At 42.3% G+C, this 17,516-nt stretch overlaps 1 protein-coding gene across 4 annotated transcripts in view; it reads left to right on the forward strand.

Annotated features, from left to right (window-relative positions):
* The first annotated feature begins 250 nt into the window (after positions 1–250).
* Positions 251–17,516, forward strand: part of MAP4K4 (mitogen-activated protein kinase kinase kinase kinase 4) — a 231,311-nt gene continuing 214,045 nt past the window's right edge. For 2 of the 4 annotated variants that reach the window (XM_053306631.1, XM_053306632.1), the window contains exons 1-2: positions 255–1,052; positions 1,639–1,704. In XM_053306631.1, the coding sequence (XP_053162606.1) occupies positions 996–1,052; positions 1,639–1,704 (123 nt within the window). In that variant the 5' untranslated portion in view covers positions 255–995. Of the gene's footprint in view, positions 1,053–1,638; positions 1,705–17,516 lie in introns of all 4 variants that reach the window. The other 2 variants (XM_053306630.1, XM_053306633.1) reach the window with 2 other exon arrangements.

Genomic DNA, 17,516 nt, shown 5'->3' on the forward strand with positions numbered 1-17,516 from the left:
TTATATATAGATTTGTTTGCTCTATTCTGGTGAGCGAGGGAATCTGAAGAGGTTGGAGTCTGAACGAGAGGAGTTATCTATTGTTCTCTGCCACACCCTGGTTGCTTATTGATATATCAATTCCAATAGAGATTTCCCCAGACAGGCTTTGAATGAGAGCAACAGACGATCCCCCCCCCCCCCCTTCTCCCTAATTTACCCAGAAGTGCTTTGGTGGTGTGCGTGTGTGTTTCCGCTGGGTTTTCCTGCCACAGAAGGAAAGGGGGAGCTCTTTGCTTTCTCTAACTCCCGAGTATATTTTGTATCCCTGTTCACCGCCCCGGCTAGCTTTGTCTCTTTCACTTAGCGCGCCCAGCTTGAAGAAGCTCCCCTTCAGCGGCCAGCGCTTTTGCGCTCTGGGCGCAGCCACAGCAGGAGGCGGAGAAAGAAGACCCAGGGAGGGAGCGACTGCGTCCGGGTGGCGTTTTTATTGTTCGCGTGCTGCTTTGGGTGGGTGGGTGCGAGTCGTTCTGCGCGCGCGCGAGGAAGCGGGGCTGTTGCCGCCTGCCTTTCTCCTATCGCCGGCTTCGGGTTCTGCTATGTTGGATGTGGCTGGCTGAAAGCGAGAGGCAGGGACGCACCTTGGGAACAACTCGCTTTTCCTTCACTATGGTATAAATCCGCCTCAGAGCGACTCTGGCGTCTACTGGAGAGAGAGAGGCTGAAAGGGACCAAATAGTAATAATAAGAATTAAAAGAAAAAAAGCCCAACCCTACTCTCCTCTTGACCGGGAAGCAAAGCAGAGCTCTCTTCCCTCCTCCTCCTCCTCTCCTCCTCCATCCTTCCAATGAAGAAGAGTTTTCCCGTGGAGTGAAGAAAGCAAGAGGAAAAGGGGGAAAAAAGAAACAGCATTTTGGAGAGTGCTTTATATTTTCAATCTGGAATAGTAGCGCTTCCCCCTCCTCCCTTTTTTTGTTGATAACGAAGAACACACTAAATAAAACCGAAGGGAAAAATGGCGAACGACTCTCCTGCAAAAAGTCTGGGGGACATAGACCTTTCCTCCTTGCGGGTGAGTGACTGGGCGGGGTAGAGGGGCTGCTTGCAGACGACCCGTTTCCCCTTTTTCTTCTCCCTCCCGCTATCCACACAAAGCGGGCGACGTCTTGCCTGGCGTGGCTTTTGTTGTTCAGAGCTGGGTTGGGGCGGAGGGGAAAAGAAAAGGGTGGTTGTGTGTGTGTGTGTGTTTGTATGTATGTATGGAGTGTGGGGGGTGGTGGGGGGAGCCGCTGTGGTTGTGTGGCTGGAGAAAAACTAGCAGCTACCGGGTCTGCGAACATACACATAACTGGGGGTTGCTGTGCCTGAGGAGGGGCCCTTTGCTGCTCAGCTTGTCTGCTCCCGGTTTTGTTCCCTCAGAGTAAGAACCATAAGGAAGGCGGGGGGTGAGTGGGGGGGGGGCTGAGTTTGGTCTTGGGCTGCTTTCCTTTGTTTGCATGTATTGGCATGTGCTTGGAAAAACAGGGCGCAACAGCTGCACAGCCAAACATCCTATCTAGACAGTGTGTTTCTGGGAGACACTGAGGCAGCAGAGATTTTTTTAATATCAACCCAATGTTTTCTTCTTCTTCTCTTCCCCCACCACCTTTATTGCATAGGATCCTGCTGGGATTTTTGAGCTGGTGGAAGTGGTTGGCAATGGCACATACGGGCAAGTTTATAAGGTTTGTGTCAATTTTTCAAGTGTTCTGTCTACAACTCTCTTGTCCCCTCCCCCCCCCTTTACACAGTCTGGTGGTAGTGGGCCACCCTGCTTTGCAAACACAAGCTAAGGAAAATAAATATCCTGTGGTTCTTTGTCAACGTGCTGATTTCTGCCTTTTCAAGGAAACTATTGGGTTGGTTTCATAAAGTGGGTTAAGAAACTGACAGTGCTAGATTGTTGCCCTGAAACCATCTCATTTGATATTGTTCCCATAATAATCCAATGGTGGTTTGTTATCATCAGTTCTCTCAGTACTCTGATGTGATCATAGGAGGTGGTGGGCAGATGTTCTCTCTCTCTCTAGTCAAATAGCTTTCATTATAAATATCACTAGCTTTCTTTGTTATGAATCTGTCAAGGTGTGTTAGGAGGAGAAGGCTGGCATTGCTTTACCTTCAGTTGCCGTTGGTGTAGAAGGGTGTGTATGTGAAGGGGAGGGGTGAAAGTGGGTAGAAAGAGCAGGAAAGGTTATTGTCTGTCTGGGAGCAGAAAATCAAAATACTTAGATAACCTGTTTGACAAGTAGATGAGTTTTTGGGAAGAAAAACACCGCCACAGGAGAAGAAGGTAGGATGCTGAGGAAGATGTTGCTCTTTTAAAAGCCTGGGTGTGAATCTGAGCTGTCCCCCCCCACTTCATGTAAATGAAACAAATATTTGGTGTATTTCATGGCTGTGTTAGTCACCCAAATGACTAAGTTTTTCATCATGCATATTATATGAAAGAAGGAAGGTAAAGCCTAAGGAAGTTTTATATGTAAAAGGCAAAAACAGATAGGAAGAGGTAACAAAGAACACTTCTTTCAAGTGTTATCCATTGGATAATATTGAGTCCTAAAAAACTTGATTTCTACCACTCTTAAGGACTGCTTCATATATGAGGGTTTTCTTACATGGGCAGTCATGGGTTCCTATACACACTGTGGAAAAAAGAAGAAAAAGAAAAGGATCACACATGATGGTGTATTTGCTGTTTCCTAAATGTAAGTTAAAAATAATTTGTTAAAAAAATCGTGTGAAGCAGCCCCTTAATATCTTGCTCTTTTGTTGCTGATGAATCTGCAAGTTGGTTTTGGAAGAGCATTGCTGTTGTATGTGCCACAGTGACAAGAAGTGGCTTTGGTCTTGTAAACAAAAGCAGCCAGGCCTATGAGATGTTCAGTGACTCAATATGTCTGAGTTTGAGGCTGATTAACAGCTGACCTCTAATACCTGTCTCAAGCCAGCCTTTTTACTTTTTTTGGTAATTTCTTTGTCTGTGAAGCTTGCATCAACTTGGGTGTGTCTCCTTCCTGTCCCATCCCCCGCAAAGGAAGTAGGATTGTGTGAATTTTTAGCATCTCTTGTAAATTAAAGCAGTAGAGCATACATGGGGAATCTGACAATGTTTTGAATTCATTAGCACATTTTCTGACTTTACTCTCTGACTACAGGCTTACTAAATAAAGTTGAGTACCATAGATTCTTGGGTAATAAAAACAATAGGCAACCACTCCTGGGCCCCAACTATGCAAATGGTGGTTTGCTCATATAAACAAAGGGTTTAGGTTTATTTTAAGTAATATGGTGTCAGTGTATAAGAAGAGGGGAGAGAAAGAGGGGAGTTAAATATATGAGTTGTATACCTCTGATATAAACAAGTTTGTTTTGGTAACATAGATGTCTGCATGTACTGGATCGAAGCGGCATGAACTGCACTATGCATGAACCACTCTTCATTAGAGAGGCTCTGCTGTGCTTGATTTTTTTGGTGTGGCAAATCTGAATAGATGGATGGGGGATTCTTCTCACCTACCCAATTACTATTCAGGCTCTGGTCATAGGTATTGTCAACTTACATATGTTTCCATAAGCAATGGAATATGACTGATGGTGCCCATGGCCTTTGAGAAGTGCCTTCAAGCTGAAGTTGAATCTTCAGCATCTGACTTGGAAGCTGCCCTCTGCGTTAATTCTTGTGGGCAAATTGGGTTGAGTGGGTCCATGTCGAGTTTCGAACATGGGGAACCAATCCTAGGATTGCTTAAGGGATGCCCAGCTAACAAGTGGGATTATTTTATTGTTAATCCCACTCCTGACACATTTGTTTTGGCATGAAAATTTTAAATTGAGAACTGCTTCACCATGCACTTTAATCACATGATCACTTTGTGTACGGAACTTTGTATGCATCTTACCAATATATGAGATAAATAGGGCAACTGTGTGAATACAGTTAGTATTAAGATGTGTTTTCTCTCCTTTACAGGTGGTTGTTCACAGAAACTGGCAAGAAAACTATGTACAAAATATTTAACATGTTTGTGTAAGCTTATGATTAGGTATTTGCATGAAATACGCAAGGCCGATTTTGCCATCAACACCAATGTTGCTGCTATATATAAATGTATAGTGTCTGTTTACAAATGGGTTTTAAGGAAGAAAAATGTTAATAGTTAAGAATAACAAAACAAGCAAGGGGGAGGTCAGTGTGTGAGCAAAATAATGGATTGCTATGCTGTTCAAACAACTCCTAGATTAAGTGAGTAAGTGCCAGCATGCTACCATTTTAAAGACATTTGTTTGGAGTATGAACTGAGTTGAGTATTAAAACACGTTATGAGCGTTCCACAGATATTTTGTGGTTCAGATATTGCAAATAGTTAAATTCTGGCTGAAGCACAGTGAGTGAAGTTGCTGTCTGCAATGAGAGAATTTGTTACTTGGAAAGCAGGGTATTGTTAGAATGTGGAGAGAGGAGTCTTTTTCACCGATCTGAGGTCAACTGATTCTCAACTAAATGGCATGTACAGACTTGCCCACCAGTGTTTGTTTTCTTGTAGAATGGGGCGCTCAAACATTCTACTGAACTTTGCCTGTCTGCTCCTGTTGGAGACAGACAGTTCCCTTGCTAACTGAGCTAAGAGTCTCCTTTTAAAAGTAATTTTCTTTATTGAGCAGGGGGAAAGCAACTGGCTCTATCCATCCCCAGCACAGCATCCCTGCAGTGGCTGTTGCAGGTGTCTATGTTATGTTTTTTTTAGGTTGTGAGCCCTTTGGAGACAGGTAGCCATTTTATTTTCTATTTCTCTTTTTAAACCACTTTGGGAACTTTGTTGAAAAGTGGTATATAAATATTCGTAGTAGTAGAGACAATAGAACAAAATAGATTTGAAATAACAATGCTGGGCTTACTTTGTGGTTAAAATAGCACAAAATAGTAATATGAAATTACCTTAATAACTTGGGCTTAGCAGGAAAATTAATTGTGGTTTCTTTTACTTATTTGTTTCTGACCACCTTAGGCTAACCACATCTTTCTTTGAAACATTTAAAGAAAGCCTAGAGTCTGACAATAACTAATTTTGGGTAGAGTAGTACCTTATTTGTAAACAATACTATACCAGATAATCGGTTTTCTATAGGGTACTTTAAATAAGATTCTAGTATGTGTGTGCTGACAAAATAGCCTAGTTTAACAGGCAGTTTGAACTGTGCAAGCGCATCTGGTGTGAAATATGTGGACAATATACATTAACTTGCTTGCTGTGCAATCAACAGTCTGAAAGGGGTGCCCTTGGTTGGTTGGACAAAATGTGGATTTATGCATTGAAAGGTCATGACTAGTGTTCCTTCTAAGTTGTGCTTATGTGCACGCTCACATATATATATATTTTAAATGTCTGCTCAGTTAATTTTAGATCCTGCTCAGGTTAAATCAGGAAGGCCCCACTCTGAATGCATATGTGCACACACTGCCTTGATATTGCCACCCAGAACTAAACTCATTCTGCACACAGATGAAAAAAAATTAGAAAGAACACTGATCATGACTTAGTCTGGAAAAGAGGTGACTACGGGGAGACATGATACAGGTGTATAAAATTATGCATGGAGTAGAGAGAGTGGCCAGTAGGGATGTGCACAGAACCAGTTCAGAGGCCATTTATGGACCTCTGAACTGGTTTGAAAGTCCGGCAGTTTCAAGGTGGAGGGAGGATAACTTTAATGACTGGGGAGGGTGCTCCCCCCCACCGCTGCTGCATTTCCCCCATGCATGAGGCACTTCCGGACACTTCCGGTCTGCAGCTCATCAGTCAGCAAAGAGGTACGTTGCTACCCTTTGGGACCATTTTCAGGACAGCGCTGGGGGCCCCCCCCGAACACGGCAGCGGGTGGTGGTTTCAAGAGCACCCTCCCCAGTCCCTAAAGTTATCCCCCCACCACCTTGGAACTGGCAGTCACCGGTTCCGTGCACATCCCTGTGAAAATTTTCTCCCTGTCTCGCAATACTAGCACTAGGTTCATCCCATGAAACTGATGGCCAGAAAATTTAGGACTGACAAAAGCAAGCACTTTTTCACACAGTGCAAAATTAATCTATGGCATTCTCTGCCATGGGATGGCCACTAGCTTGGATGGCTTTAAAAGGGGCAGGTCTATCAGTGGCTACTAGTCTGGTGGTGGCTATAGGCCACCTCCAGCCTCAGAGGTAAGTCTTTAAATATCAGTTGCAGGGGAGCAATAGCAAGAGAGAGTGCATGCCCTCATCTCTTGCTTGTGGGCTTCTCAGAGACACCTGGTGGGTCACTGTGGGAAACAGGGTGCTGGACTAGATAGGCCTTGGGCCTGATCCAGCAGGGCTGTTCTTATGTCTTAGATATACTTAGATATACTTGTAAAGTCAAAACTTTACAATGACAATGTTTTTTAAAGAGATGGGATTAATTCTTCATGGAGAAATGATTTTAGTAGTATAAGATAAAATGAGATATTGTGACGCTCTGAAGAACATCATGCCCAGTTCTTCAGATGTTTAGCCACAAGAAAACAGTCAGCTGGTCAATGTCTCCCATCTCCTAGTGGTATCCTTTCCTAGCCTGTCCCACAATTTTGAGAGAAACTCCTTGATTGAGTTCTGCTGTTGAGTTATGTCAATTCTGCCTGTTCTGGGCACCCTTAGTTTCAGTGAGAGTGAGAGAGTGCAAGGCTGTGTTGCACATTTGATGTGCAACACAGCCTTGCATGAAGGAACTTGCTTAACTTCTGTTTTGTCATTTGAGCTGTGGGTGGCTCCTGAGCCTCCATTGCTGTATACTACCCTTGTGCGTGGTCTGTAAAGCCTGCTTGACCCCTTCATTGCTGACATCAGCCTACTTCCTCTCCAGTGCTACCATGGTACAGTTTTTCAGCTTGATTTAAAAAAATGGTGCTATGACTTTGCCTGTCATCACTTAAACATTAGAAAGGGCAGGTGGAATAAAGTGATAATCATCTATTTGTTATAGGTGAGGGGAAAATGACATGTTTACTTGGGAGATTCTGATTTATTTTTGTAATTTGGGCAACATTTATTTTGGGTGATAAGCTCAAACCAAGTATTCTAGATTAGTTTTTGTTTTTTGTTTCAGCAGCTATTGAACAGAGTAGTGTGTCTCCAGATCACTATCTATCTGTCTGTCTATATCTATCTATCTTTCTTTTTGTCTATTAATCATAATTTTATACCACTTGATATGTACATCTCTAGGTGGTGTACAAATTTTAGTATTAAAAATCACAGATTAAAATACATAAAACACAATAAAAACAATATCAAACAAATTATTAAAATTATTACAATTCTAATTAACAGCTTGTGAGAACAGGAGACTCTTGAGGGTCTTCCTGAAAACAAACAGAGAAGGAGATGCTCTTATTTCAGCAGGGCACATATTACAAAGCCCTGGGACAGCCACAGAGAAAGCCTGGTCCTGTGTTAGAGGTAACCTAACCTCTCTAGAAGATCATAACAGGCATCCATGACAAAGGAGGCGCTCTCTTAAATAGCCTGGACCCAAGCCTTTAAGGGCTTTATAGGTAATCACCAGCACTTTGTATCTAACCCAGAAACATATCGGCAGCCAGTGCAGTTCTTTCAAAACCAGTGTTATATGGATTCTTCGTGTTGACCCAGAGACCAATCTGGCTGCTGCATTCTGCACCAATTGTAGTTGCCAATGATGGCAAGGCATCCATGTTCTGTAGAAAATCATTGAGGAAAGAATATGATTAATTGCTTTCTCTCCTTCTTGAAACCATATAAATATTAAGCTCTACAAAGATTAGTGATTATTCTAAAAATAGCTGTTGTAAATAGTTTTTGTGTGTGCGAAGACCTCAGCAAATGCTAATAATTAGAAATTAATTGGCATGTTAGGTCTGAGCTATAACGGGAAACATGCCATTAGAATTGGGGATCCAGTTCTCTCCTGTTCTCATAACTTAAGCTTCTGCTGCTTTCTAGAAGTTTTGTGAGAATTCATAGTGAAGGCTTCTTTTGTTTGCTTCATGCTGCAGTCTTCCAAAGCTTTGTGTAAATTATGCATATTGTTAAGTTCTGGCCCATAAAAGAGAGTGATGTAATAGGGGATGGCTTAAATGCTGATGTGACAATAATCTTAAAGCCTGTGAAAAATATTCCTGACATTGGAAAAAACAACCTATTGTTACCTTAATGCAGAAGATTTAAAGGTGCTTTGGTCATTGCCCAATAGTCACTTGATAATTTGTGTCTTCCTAGCAGACAATTTGTGATTTTACATTGTTTTCCTAAAACATGAGAGCAGCTCTATTTTTTAATCAGTATGAAGACAAATTGTCAATATTGGTGAGGTCACTTGTTTTGGAATTAGGCTTCAGCAGCTTCTCCAAATATGGCCTGTCTTTATGCTTTCTCTGGGATTCTGTGGGTTATTACTTCTGCATTGTGTGTGTGTTTATGAGTTGGCATGTATGTATCTCCTAAATCAGAGGTTTACAACCTTTTTTTTTTTTTAAAAAGTGTACCCCCTTTGTCTCAAAGCTTCAGCTCAAGTACCCATATAAGCAATCAAGAATTGTGACTCTCCAGAAATAATGTGGTTGGGAAATAAAATACAAGCTGAGTGAATATGCCCAGGACTTGGGCAGAAACAAACAAAACAAAACAAACCCCTGACTTAACACTGTGGCTTTCTTCTTCCCATCTCTGAAGTCTCATGGCCAGACTCCCATGCTCACACAGCCTCCCTTAGGCTGATTGACTGGCTCAGCAGTGAGGGAAATGCCAATGCTGAGCATCAGCCAGTATTTCATTCACTGTTGGCCAGTCAGGTTGAGGGAGGGGTGAGTAGATTTGGAGCCTGAATAGATAGCCAACCAGTCACATGAATAGGAGGGATGCTGTCTGATGTTCCTTCTCCTCTCCTCATGGAGAGGGAGCCGGCAGTGTAGTGCACAAGTGAGTAAGGAGGTAGAAACGTTCTGTGTACCCCTAAGAGGCCCCAAATGGCTGCCTTTATTTAATACATTTTATTTACTTAATACATTTATATACTGCCCCAAATCAAAGTCTCTGAGGCTGGAGGTGGCCTATAGCAGGGATTCTCAACATTGGGTCCCCAGATGTTATTGGACTTCACCTCCCATAATCCCTAGCCCCAGGGCCCTATGGTTGGGGATTATGGGAGTTGAAGTCCAATAACATCTGGGGACCCAACGTTGAGAATCCCTGGCCTATAGTCCTCCGACTAGTAACCATTGATACACCTCTCTTCCATGAAGTTATCCAAACCCCTCTTAAAGCCATCCAGGTTGTTGGCTGTCACCACATATTGTGTCAGAGAATTCCACAAGTTGATTATGTGTTGGGTGAAAAAGTACCTCTGTTTGTTGGTCCTAAATTCCATGGCAATCAATTTCATGGGATGACCCCTGGTTCTAGTGTTATGGGAGAGGGAGAAGAATTTCTCTCTTTCCACTTTCTCCACACCATGCATGTTTTTATAGACCTCTATCATGTCTCCTCACAGCCGTCTTTTTTCTAAACCAAATAGCCCCAGGTGTTGTAGTCTTGCCTCGTAAGAAAGGTGCTCTAGGCCCCTGATCATCTTGGTTGCCCTCTTCTGCACCTTTTCCAGTTCTACAATGTCCTTCTTAGGATATGGTGACCAGAATTGTACACAGTACTCCAGGTGTGCCGGCACCATAGTTTCATATAAGGGCATTATAATATTAGCAGTTTTGTATAAGGGTATTATAATATTAACCATTTTATTTTTAATCCCCTTCCTAATGATCCCTAGCATGGAATTGGCCTTTTTCACAGCTGCCGCACATTGAGTCGACACTTTCAACGAGCTGTCCACCACCACTCCAAGATCACTCTCCTTGTCAGTCACAGACAGTACTCTCTCCAGTCCATCTATGTGTTGGAACATAGTTTGTCCCCTGTTTTGTCTTAGCTGAGATTGTAGTGTCCTAGGCTATGAAATCTTATAAGGAATAGGGCAAAACAGGAAAAAGTACTTTAGTTTTCAGTCAGGAAAAACATATTGTGGTGATAAAGCATAGCATGATGTCAGAGGAAAGCATAGTGGATATAAGGTTATATGGTTCTCATAATTTAATGTAATAGGTAAACATTTTGTCCCCAGTCAAACAAGACAATGTGTCTACATGAGAGTGAGAAGACAGGTTGGATCAAAGATTTTTTCCGCTTCTAATTGCTTTAAAAACTGCTTTGTGTGGGGGATTTGGGGTGGAATGTAAATATAGCTTTGGGTCCTTGTCCTGCGGTGTGTTGGGTTTTATCACTCTGCTTTTATTATAATTCGTTTTTTTAAAATTACTATCTGTATTCAAACTGGCCTATAAATAAAACAATAAAAATAACCTGAGAGCAATAATAAACTTTAATACAGAGTAGAGTCACAGCAAGTTAGAGAAAAATCATCTTTTTAAAGCAGAGTTTAAACTCAAATCTTGAGAGAGAGAAATAGTTATTACCTGATACTTATATGATAACATATAACAAACACCCCTGTGGAGCGTATTCTAGAGGTGTGATACTGCTACAGAGAAGAGCCGCTATGTTGCTCATAGTTATACATCTTGCCTCTAAAGGTGAACCAGGGAGAAGGATTCCAAATCCATGTACCTAGCATCTGTGGTGTTTTGTGGCCAGTGTTCTCTGTAAGAGGGATTCCCAGATGTTGTTGACTACAACTCGATGTAGTCAGCTACAATGGCCTTCGGCTGGGGATTATGGGAGTTGTAGTCAGCAACATCTGGGAATATCTCTTACAGGGAACACTGGTTGTGGCTGTCACACTTGAACCAACTCAAGTTGTAACAATATTCATACTGCTTCTTTGCAGCAAACATGTTTTTAAGGTGCTGTTAATCTTAATAAAAATAGGGATTGTGGATTCTTCCACATTTTATGGATTTTTAATCATTTGTACTCAGTTGATGTAAGAGCAAAAGAGGCCACTGTCACTTTTTTTAATAAATAAAAAAATTGGGACTTGGAAAGATCTAAATAGCATTGGGATGCATGGCTGCAGAGAAAATAAGCCTTTTGAGTGAGACATGTATATACATTTTTAAAAAACACTCTGAAAAACATTGTTTAAAAAAAACAAATCCCAAGTCATCATGGGGTTATTTCCTGGTAAAAATTCCCTTTGCCTGGACAGATTTGTAATACATGAACATTTTATGCTACATTCAAAAACTAAGTGGTTTAAAAATGTGATGTATAAATGAGTCATAATGTCTTGACAAGAATGCTTAACCATGCTTCAGGACAGGAAAGATATGATGGTATTGCCAGCACCAGTGTATGGATAAGTCAGGTAGTTGCCCAAGGCCCAAGAATGTCTGAAGGGACCAACTGAGCCAAGCTTAGGGTCCACACAATCTTGAATCCATCCTCTCAATATTTGGGAGAACAAGGGTGGGGGAAAAGGTGGACTTCAGATAGTAGAAGTGAGTGATGTACTCCAGTAGGAGGGAGGGGCAGGTGCATGTAAGCACGCACTGCAGTCTAGCTTGGTGGTCTGCATGAGGCTGAACCAGCTCTATATGTTGGTTAGTGGTTGCAAACACACAGCGGTTCTTGCCTATCAAGTGTGATATTTATTTCAAAAGACTGCTGAAATAAATGGGTGTAAAGTGCTTGGCTAAATACTACAAACAAAGAAACCTGGTGAATCTGCTCAGGGAGAGTGTTCCATGAGTTTGTACTGCTTCTATGTAGTCATGCTAGCCGGTGGCACAAGTGGTAGGACAGAGCTGCCAAAACTTTGCAGTGGGGATTGTGGGCTAATTGTGCACACAATGATGCATGTAGAGAGAAATAAAACATGTGTGGCTGTGGTCTAGATGAGGTGGGATAAACACTTATTAAATAAATCAAAATTTACACCATTGTGTTGGATAAGTATGTGTGTGGTGCTGCTGTGTACTGAAGTCCATGATGTCTTGACAAGAATGCTTGTGAAGTCATACCATTCAGTGTCTGCTTAAGGTTTGGCTTGAGATGATGTGGTACTGTGTTCAGAGTGGTCATCTTGAGGATAAACCAGGGGTAGTCCATCCCCAGCCAGAAATTGCAGCTGGGGATGATGGGAGTTGTAGTCCAATAACAGCTGGAGAGCCTCAGGTTGGCCACATGTAAGAGATACTAAAGATGATGCCACAGCAGCCTTGTCTTTAAGCACTCACTTGGTCTCCATTAGCAACCTGGAATTTATGTTGGGGTGAGTGGCATTGACAGGGCATATTTCTTAACTTTTTTCGGTGTGCCTCTATGGGTAGTGGTGGCCTCCGCATTCTGTCATTTTTTATGTCTAGAATACACTAGGAATTCTAGAGAAATTTTCTGGTGTATTTTAGAGGTAGAGGAAAGAGGGACTGGCATAGCATGCTACTTGGAGCATTAGCAGTGCTTTGAGCATGGCTGATGGCACTATTGTTTGCAGAGGTGCGGCACAAAAAGTTAAAACACACCAGTGCTACCCACAACAAGGATAAGCTCCCTGAAGCAGGCAAGTAACTCCCCCCAAAGAGCCCATCTTTGTAGTTGGGTAAATTTTGGGGGTTAATTACAAGGCTATTGGACAGCCATTTGCAAGACTAGCTGATAAGCTGTCTTTCCTTTGCAAAAAGTTCCATAGCTATATGTGTAAGGTTTTCCGGGAAAACAACCTTGGCTCTTAGTTCTTATTCAAAGAAACCCCAAAACTCCACTACTCTTGAGTAACAACCAGGGGAGAGGAGTTGCCTCCCACCCAAGAGCTACAGCAGACATGTCACGAAATATTTGTGGGATTTTGAAACTATCTGCATGTCAATAAAGGAAGATAACTTGCATGTTCATTCTGTCTGCATTTTAACGCAGATGCTTCTATAAGAGATCTGAGATTGTAGTCTCCATAGGGTAGGGCTGCACAACTCAAATACCTGGTGGGCTGGAACCATCTACAACTTGGCATGCAGGGGCCGAGGTCAAATTTTTAGCACATTATTACATTAAAATTAAAAATAGTATTAGTTACTTGTGGATCTATTCCCTCTGTCAATGGACCCATAGTTTTAACCAAGGAGAGTGGCCAGAGAATAGGTCCTGTCCCTGCTCAATCAGTGGGCCCCCTAGAGTAGGGGTGTGCACCGGACCGCGGACCTGCGGCTCGGCACTGGGGTGGGGGGGTCCATTAAGGGCGGGGGGGGGGCTTTACTCACCCCTCCCGCGCTTTGCTGCTTCGGCGCCATAATTACTTTAAAAAATGCACCGCAGTATCATTTGCCGCTCCGGGGCTCCTTCTTGACTGCAAAATCGGGCGGCAGGATACTTCCCTGCCGCCCCCAAAGCCCCCTCAAGCCATTTGAGCGCTTTAAATCTCGCCCCGGACCGAGTGCTAAAGCGCTCGGGCGGGCGGCGGGGAGATGTCCGTCCGTCCGCCCGCCCCCTTCCCTGCCTTCTGCGAAGTGCAGGGAGCCTTCTGCGCGCGCGCAGAAGGCTCCCTGCACTTCGCAGAAGGCAGGGAAGGGGGCGGGCGGACGGACGGACATCTCCCCGCCGCCCGCCCGAGCGCTTTAGCACTCGGTCCGGGGCGAGATTTAAAGCGCTCAAATGGCTTGAGGGGGCTTTGGGGGCGGCAGGGAAGTATCCTGCCGCCCGATTTTGCAGTCAAGAAGGAGCCCCGGAGCGGCAAATGATACTGCGGCGCATTTTTTAAAGTAATTATGGCGCCGAAGCAGCAAAGCGCGGGAGGGGTGAGTAAAGCCCCCCCGCCCTTAATGGACCCCCCCACCCTAACCCTCCCGAACTAAAACCACCCCTTGTCCGGACCGGTTCGGAGGCCAGTAGAATGGCCTCCGAACCGATCCGTGCACACTACTACCCTAGAGTGCATGCCAGCCCCAAACAAATGCCAAGTTGTCTCCTCTACCTAAATTGTTGTTGCTTTCAGGCTGCAGTGCTAGGTGTACTTACATGGGAGTAAGCCTCACTGGGCACATCAATGGAGCATATTTCTGAGAATGCATGTACAAGATGGCACTATAAGGCAGTTTCCAGCTCCTGCGTTGCCTCAGGATACCTGGGGGCCAGTAAAATAGTCCATGTGGGCAGAATCCAGCCCCTGGGCCTTATGTTGTGCAGGCCTGCCATAGGGGGAGGTTTTGTTTTGTTGATGTAACACTCAACAGACTGGTGTGCCTGTTTCCCTCTTGATATTCTGATTCATTCTGACAATCAGTGTTCTAAGTTTGGGAGTACCTGAACTGAACTTCGCAAATTACAAAGGTCTGTTCTGGAAGTCCTACTGAATTGCCTGAAGGTGAACTTGCTCTATCTCATATATGCTGTTGGAAACTAGTAAAGTGCTCCCTTTCCCACCAACCTTGTTAAAATTGGGTTCTAAGTACTTATTGATTGACTGCTGCTCTGTTTATATGTACACCATTTTGGATATTGTTTGATAGAAAAAAAATGGTTTAAACTTTGAAATGTAATAACCTACAGAGCATATCTTAAATCAGTAGTAAATATTTTTATGGAAAAAGCTTATCTAGCATATTAGGTCTTTAAACAAAAAACTTCAATTGTTTAAATATTTGATAATGTTTATTAAAGTTACAAATAAATATAAAAACACATTCAAATAAAAATATACATCCCACCCCCAAACATGATCCCGATATTAACCAACAGCTCTTTATGTACAGCCAATTCAAGTAAAGAATCTTCTTACCGACATTTCCCCTAGGCATTGTTCTCTTCCAATATAACAAAAAATGATGCCCATGCTTGTAGAAATTTCTGAACAGAATCTACTTTCCCCCTCCTTCATCTTCTTGTATGCCAAAATAAAGTTTTTAAGACTTCTCTTTTCTGATTTTCAGTGGTCAGCATCCTAATGAGTTTGGATCAGAAATTAATGAGATGAATTTGTCAAGACTAACTTGTTCCATTAATTTTAGTGGGACTGACTTGTGACAAACTTAGTCTGAATGCTGCTCAAGGTTTGTGAAACAAGCCGCACAACCATTTTCCTTATAGCTTTGTTTTTAGGGTGGTTAACAAATATATTTCAACACTGTCTGATTTTTAAAGCATTGATTCACTATAGAAGTTTGTATATTGGAAGAATTTCACTTGGGAAACATGTTTTAATCTTGAGCGTTTGCCCTTTTTAAAAGTAGAAAAGAGTTTTGAAGCCTCAATCTACTTCAGATGACAGCCGGAAGGAAAAGCCTTTTTAAAATATTACAGATCATCGAATTTGGTAGATCCACTTCACCTGTTTGGCCTGCACAGTCTTGGGCCTTTGAAAACTTGCAGGTAGAATTACTACATCCAGGATTGGCCTAGATAATCCAGAAATCTGACATTCTTTCCAGGGTATAGGAAAAGTGTTGTCCTGGACCCGAAATGTCCAAGAATTTGAGCAGGAAGATTTGTTTAGCAAATTTTACTACTTTTCTGTCACTTCTCTCTCCTTCTTCTTCTTCTTTACATTTTATATCCCGCTCTTCCTCCAAGGAGCCCAGAGCGGTGTACTACATACTTAAGTTTCTCCTCACAACAACCCTGTGAAGTAGGTTAGGCTGAGAGAAAAGTGACTGGCCCAGAGTCACCCAGCAAGTATTATGGCTGAATGGGGATTTGAACTCAGGTCTCCCCAGTGCTAGTCCAGCACTCTAACCACTACACCACTCTGGCTCTAGGCATTCGAGCTACACAGTGCCAGTGTTTAAAAGCCCCAGTAGTGTAGCTGACTGGCTAGGTTGGCCAGGGCCATTCTTAGAGAGCCCTGGAGGGGTGCGGGGCCCAGGGCAAATCAGCCAGTGCAGGGACCCCTTCCAGTTAATTCTCATGGGGGTTAAAAGAGTGTGGCCGGGGCAGTCACCCTGCTTGCCATGCCCTAAGGACAGCCCTGAGGTTGTCTCTCTCTCTCTCTATAGCTCAGTAAACCCCTTCACTTCCTCTCTGGATTATCTGGAGTTAGTGAGAGTAGTAGTGGGCCTCTGAGTTTAGCTACGAAGTACATGGACAGGAAGAGCCCCTTTTCTCTAGTGGCATTGTTGGGTCCCACTTCTTAAGAATACTTCAGTTATGCATTGAATACTGCTTTCAGTTATGCAGATTATAAAAGAATCCTTATAAAATTAATTTTCAGTTCTAAAATTGTTGTGTATCCATATTAAGTTGGCCAAAATGTGTGCATATACTTATTTATATGCAAAGGTGCCTCTTCAGTAACTGAGGAATGTACGTATATTTATGTAACGGAGGAATGTACGTCTGCAGTGTATGCATAGAGATACCAATAAATAATGGCATTACTGCCCTTTGATTGCAAAGGGGTGGACACTTTCTTCTTGTAGTAATCTCACAAACCCCTTGATAGGATTGATGATGCAATGCATCTCACTAATGTATCTTAAAGAATACAAAGCTTAATTGCAGTTCTTTGTGATCCTCTATAGACAGTTCTAATGCAGTATGTTATTTACTGTGCAATGGCCTAATGTGCTTAAGATGGGTGATAGAGCAAGAATTGAACTGAAATGTCTGTTGGTTAATTTGTGATCTTTGTCTACAGTGCGTAAGCTTTACGGAGTATGCAGTAGTTCATTTTAACATTAAATCATAATGGAGTTTTCTCTGCTGTATTTGTATTTTATGAAAGACTATGAGTATGAAAATGAGGGGGAGGTGGAAGGCATATTGAGTAGAGCCTGTGTAAATGGAGAGAGTGTTTCTGAATCCAAGGAGGTTGTAAAATAGGTTTGCATCATCCTAGGAGCAAGTCCCCTCCTCCCCACTCGTTTACAGTATCTGGTTTTGAATCTTAATTCTTAAAATAAGTACCAAGTTAATATGCAGGCATGGATCTAGGCTAAACTGCCCACTGGTTGAAAAAGTTTTTGTTGTCTGTCTTTCACAGTGCACATAATTTGTGTCCATGTTTGCCTGACTGCATGGAAGCTAGAATATTTTTGCAACCTAGGTGGATACACTTTCCAGAGTTTATTTTGATCAATCTGCAATATTTTTGCCTTTACTTTAAAGATAAAATAGGATGGCAATACATTTTAAATATAAGTATTTACATTAGGTTATATTAAATTATTTTAATATAAACTGTCTTAAGGCTGTTATCTTTTCATTTTTTCTTTCCTGCAGCTGTCTTTCTACACTAAAATTGCTTTGTTAAATCCTACATAATGGTTTCATTACATTTACACTTGGTTTTTATAACTGATCACAGATGAGTTTTTTTTTTCTTCACTGTCACCAATAGTTTTGAAGAACACTATGCATAATTTCTGTTTTCACAATATTTTTCTAGGTTGCTCATAAGTATTTTTAAAAACATTTTTGATCCTATCTTAGTGGCTTAAGATGTTTGAAATGTGTAAAACAAAATTGAGTAAGATGTGAACAGATTCATTAGCCTAAAATGAAATAATGGGTGAA

The sequence above is a fragment of the Hemicordylus capensis genome, chromosome 3 (assembly GCF_027244095.1).
Source record: "Hemicordylus capensis ecotype Gifberg chromosome 3, rHemCap1.1.pri, whole genome shotgun sequence".
NCBI lineage: Eukaryota > Metazoa > Chordata > Lepidosauria > Squamata > Cordylidae > Hemicordylus > Hemicordylus capensis.